The sequence below is a fragment of the Penaeus japonicus genome, unplaced genomic scaffold (assembly GCF_977035675.1).
Source record: "Penaeus japonicus unplaced genomic scaffold, GWHDUDI00000001_assembly GWHDUDI00000016, whole genome shotgun sequence".
Lineage (NCBI taxonomy): Eukaryota > Metazoa > Arthropoda > Malacostraca > Decapoda > Penaeidae > Penaeus > Penaeus japonicus.
This window is the reverse complement of record NW_028234418.1, coordinates 37,560,817-37,566,200: the sequence shown is the minus strand read 5'-3', so window position 1 is coordinate 37,566,200 and position 5,384 is coordinate 37,560,817. Positions and strand designations below refer to the sequence as shown.

The 5,384-nt window shown below is 36.4% G+C and overlaps 1 protein-coding gene across 1 annotated transcript; it reads left to right on the top strand.

Annotated features, from left to right (window-relative positions):
- Positions 1-307: 307 nt before the first annotated feature.
- LOC122245479 (cuticle protein CP14.6-like) lies at positions 308-2,248 on the top strand. Its single transcript, XM_043003396.2, has 3 exons — positions 308-333; positions 574-800; positions 1,928-2,248. Exons 1-3 carry the CDS (start codon positions 325-327, stop codon positions 2,127-2,129), a joined length of 438 nt encoding a protein of 145 aa, XP_042859330.1. The 5' UTR covers positions 308-324; the 3' UTR covers positions 2,130-2,248.
- The last annotated feature ends 3,136 nt before the right edge of the window (positions 2,249-5,384 follow it).

The window sequence follows — 5,384 nt, the reverse complement described above, 5'->3', positions numbered from 1 at the left end:
ATCACATAAGGTAATTTACCTATTGGTGTGAGGACTTCAATGTTAAGTAATCCAAAGGGTAAAACAACAACAACAACAACAAAAAACATCAACCTGACTCAACCTGTGACAAAGCGGCAGGAGAAATTGAACAATAACGCTATCTTACGTGTCTGTCTGATCTGGCTCGTAATTCCATGGCGCGCGGCCGAGGGGGGTTATGAGGAAACCTAAGCAAAAAGTCGTCCCAGACAACACGCCTGGCAGCTTCACAGACACAGGAAATTCCTATAAATGGAGCACCGAATCTCAGGTAGACACTAGTGTCCTCAGTCACCCACCGTCATGAACTTCGTAAGTTCGAAACATTTAGGTTAAAAAAAAGGACTTGGTAAAGTGAAGAAAATACGATTTTCTCTATGACTTTCTCAAGTCCTTTATATGTAAGAAGATTGTATATTTTCCGAAAGAAATAGAATTGATTTCATTACTAGTTCTATGGCCATCACTTGATAGCCCGGAGTTATAACTTGACTCTAGTGCCACCTCTCAGCGTCAGAAAGTAATCAGTGTCACCCGCATTTCCTTTTCCAGCTCCTTCTCGCCGCTCTTGCCTCCGTGGCCGCTGCCGTCCCCCAGGGGTACGGCGCCCCCCCGCCTCGCTACGGCTCCAGCGAGGAAGTGGCCATCTTGAGGGACGACCGCGTGATCGAGGACGACGGAAGGTACAACTTCGACGTCGAGACCGGAAACGGCATCGTGGTGTCAGAGTCTGGCACTCCCGGAGCCAAGGGTGCCATCAACAGCGCGGGCTCCTTCTCGTGAGTGGATCTCTCGGTTTCAGAAATATGAAAGCAAAGTCGCTGCCGAAAACCATTTGTGGAAGCATGTAATTATATAAGTGTTACGTATGTAAGATTGCATCAGTTGTTCCAATTTATGCGGTGCATCTATTACCATCCATCTCTCGAAAGTGCTGTGTTGACTACGAGTGGGGTGGGTGGGGTGTGTTTGGTGGTTGTTTGTTTGGAGCGTTGGGTATGAGTGGTAGATTTGTGAGTTATTCGTGTGAGGACTATGTGTGTGAGAGGTAGGTGGTGTTGAGAGTGGTAGTGGTGGTTGTGATGTGATGTTGGGTGGAGGAGGTGTGTTTGAGTGTTCGTGTGATGGTGTAGAGTGTCGGGTGTGGGGGCGCGGGTGAGTGTGAGAGGTGGGGGGAGGGGTGGTGGTGGGTGTGACGGGGGGGGGTGTCTAGGTGTAGGAGTGAGCACGGGGAGGTGATTGCGTCTGGTAGAGGGGTGTGTGGAGTGGAGACTGTGGTTTCGGGTAGTCGTGATGGAGGAGAGGAGGGTGAGTGTGTGGAGCCTGTGGCTGTGCAGCGGGAGTTGAGTGAGACGTGTGGGAGTGTCCTCGGTGAGGGGGAGTGAGTTTAGGGAGGTGTGGTGAGAGAGAGAGAGAGATGTAGGACGAAGACGTGAGAGAGAAGTGGAGAGGAGAGAGAGGTGAGTGAAGAGAAAGAAACTGTGTAGTAACGCAAAGTGTACGCGCACGAGTGTGTGTGTGTGTGTATGTGTCTGTGTGTGTGAGTGAAAGAGCGAGAGATAGAAAGAAAGATAGTGGGAGAGAGAGAGAGAGGGGGGGGGGGGAGAGGGAGAGGGAGAGAGAGACAAAGATAGATAGAGAGAAAGACAGAAGATGATGAAAAAGGTAGCAAGAACGATAGCTGGAGATAGAACGAGGCAGACAATAAGGAGTGAATGTAGGTGATGTAAGGCCCACATCCCCGGGTAATATCAAGGGTCAGACCTCCTGACTTACATATCGATTAAAGGATGCTTTTAGGTCAGGGCGTTTGCGTTCATCCGATACGAGACGCATGCTTATAAAGTAGGCCTATCTTTACTTTTCAAAAATTGTTCCCAAGGTTAATGTCTGTCGGTGTTCACAGCTACACCGCTCCTGACGGCACTCCCATCACCCTCAAGTTCGTGGCTGACGAGAACGGCTTCCAGCCCCAGGGCGCCCACCTGCCAGTGGCTCCCGAGTTCCCCCACCCAATCCCTCAGTTCGTCCTCGACCAGATCGCCTTCGCCGCTCAGGAGGACGCACGCAGGCCACAGGAACCCTCCAGCAGATACGGTGCCCCTTAGTAAACTTATCTCTTAGGAAATTCGCTGTGTATAGGAGAGGCTCTTCCGACGTGTGAATTTATTAATTCTGTCTAACTTGTATTTATTATAAAGTGCAAATGATATAAAACTCGAATCATAGAGAAGTATTTTTAATTACACAACAGGAAATGCAACACAAAAGGAATATTCCCTTCACAGCAAGCATAACAAAAACCTCCAATACTGATCTCATGTCTGCAAGCAAACACACACACACACACACACAAACATCCACATCCAATACCTCCACATAGGTTAAAGTGTGACCAAACAAATTTCGTAGACATTATCAAGTCAAACATCAAAATCATTCAGACAAAATAAGAAGCCGGTCAACAGAGATCTCGCTTCGTCATTCATTCCTGTCATTCATCTGCCCAAAATCCAACATTCTTGACATGGGACAAGTATGTGACTAATGCGTGTGTTGTCAACTTGGTGCTTGACTGAAGAAAACATGTTTTAGAATATACGTTTGTGATCTTAACCTTCGTCAGCATTTGAACTTTGTGTTTATGTGGGTTTGTCTTTTGTTTGTGTGTGTGTGTTTGTTTGTGCTTGTGTGTGTGTTTGTTTATCTGTGTTTACTTGTGTATGTATGTGTGTGTGTGTGTGCAGGATATACAAATATGATGGAACAAAGCATGATGTCAGATATCAACTATAAAGATAATAATTCTGTTACTAATGACAAATCATCACTAATAATCTCTCCTCATCTTGTTTTTCTTCACTTCACACTTCATACTATCATAGCTTAATACCAATAATAATATCAATGATAAGACATTATACTGCTATTGCCATTGTTAAAGATGATGAACAAAAATTGACGCCCAAATATATATTGGTAACTAGTCCATGGGCAAACCACCCACAAATTTCATCACAATCCGTCTGTAACTCCTTGCACAATACGATTATGATAACTATGGTGATGAGGATGATGATGATGGTGATAATGATGAAGATAATGTTGCAAATGATAGCTATGAAACAATTAGATGATGATACTAACATTGATAATGACACTATCACTAATATTACTATTACAACTACTACTACCCACAATTAAAAATATATGGTGGTAATAAAGATCATAATAATTATGATAACGAAATAACGAAATTATAAAGATGATGATGATGGTTATGATAATAGTAATAATGATGATAATGATGATAATAATGCTAATAATAATAATAATGATAATGATAGTAATAATTATAATGATAATGCAAAATATAATGATGATTATAACAACAGCAATTATGAGTGATGATAATAACATAGATTGTATTGAAATACTGATACTGATATTGGTTATGACTATAATGATAATACTAATGATGATGTTAATGCAAATTATGATAATACTAATAAGGACAAGAATAATAACAACGATACTGAAGATGATAATGATAATGGTAATGATACCAATAGTAATAATATCAACATTAATGATAATGATTAATACCTATATCACAATTATACCATTAACGATAACAATGATAATCACAATGATAGCAATGATAATGATAAAAATGGTAGTAAAATGATAATACTGATAATAAAGATTATAATGATATTGATAATAGTGATGATAATGATAATGATAATGGCAATAGTGATAGTAAGGATAATGGTAATAGTGAAAAGGATATCATGACAATAATGATAGTGATGAGAATAAGGATGTTGATAATGATTAACATTAATAATAATGATACTGATAATAGTAATATTGATAATGGAAACAATGATAACAACAGCAGCAATAATAATAATGATGACAATGATAGTAGTAATAGTAGTAGTAGAAATGATAATAATACGAAGGATGATAATGATGATGGTTAATGATGATGATGATGATTATATTAGCAATGATGATAATAATGATATCAATGACATCACTGCTACTGCTAACCATATTGATAGTGATGTTGAGAATGATGAAGAAATTGATGATGATAATTATAATGATCATAATTAAAACAAAGTTTAAAGTCGATGATATGAAAAAAAGGGATAGTTATCAATAATGATAATAGTAATGCTAATGATAATAATGATAATGATAATAATAATAGATTTGATGAATATGATAAATATAAAAAGAAATAGAGAAAAAATGAACAAGTAAATATATAGATAAATAAATATAGTAATGATGATGATGATAATAATAACAACAAAAACTATAAGAATGATAATAACACCATCAAAATGGTTACAAACAAAAAACAAATAATAATACTGACAATAACAACAACAAAAAAAACAAAAGTAACAACAACACAACAAAATAATGCTAACAGAATTATTCCTTGAGTTAAGGATGATGATTAAGGTAATGATGATAAGACTTCTAATCATAAGGATATCTATATCAAACATGATGAAATAGATAGATAAATAGATAGATAGAGAGTCAAAGTAAAAGCGGGAGTAGTGGCAATGGCAAATGCAGTGATATCAACATGGATGATGATAGCAATGATGATGATGATGATAATGATGATAGTGGTGATAATTATGATTATGGGCATTGGTGATAATCATGATAATCATGGTACTGATACCAATTTTAGTAATGATAATCGCCTAATGATAATGATAATAATAGTACTAATGATGATAATAATAATGATAATAATAATAATAATAATAAAAACAATACTACACCCAACAATGATAGTAACATCTATAATGATAACAATAATGATAATGATTTTTAACAATGATAATCCTGATAACAATAATAACAATAATGATAGTGATGATAATGATAATAATGATGATAATGACAATAATGATGAGAATGATACTAATGATAGAAATAACCATAATGATAATAATAACGATACCTATAATGATGATAGTAGATAAGACCGATAATAATATGATATGAATTCAATTAATAAAATTGAATTAGCTTTATCATAGATATACAATAATGAATACTTAATAATAACATCAAAAAATATAAAACATACGAAAATGATAATGGTATTGAGGATAATAATGATAATGCTAATACTTATGATAATGATAAAACCAATGATAAATATAATGATGTCAGTAATGATCATGATAATCACAATAAAAATGGTGATAACAAACATATTGATAATATTAAGATAATGATAGAGATAATGATAATGATAATGTTAGTGAAATCAACAATAATCATGATAGGGATAATGGTAATAACCGTGATAATGATTAAGA

Excerpts from the sequence above, each read along its gene's own strand:
- LOC122245479 (XM_043003396.2), top strand. Across the intron at positions 801-1,927 it reads AACAGCGCGGGCTCCTTCTC|CTACACCGCTCCTGACGGCA; the intron begins GTGAGTGGATCT and ends CGGTGTTCACAG.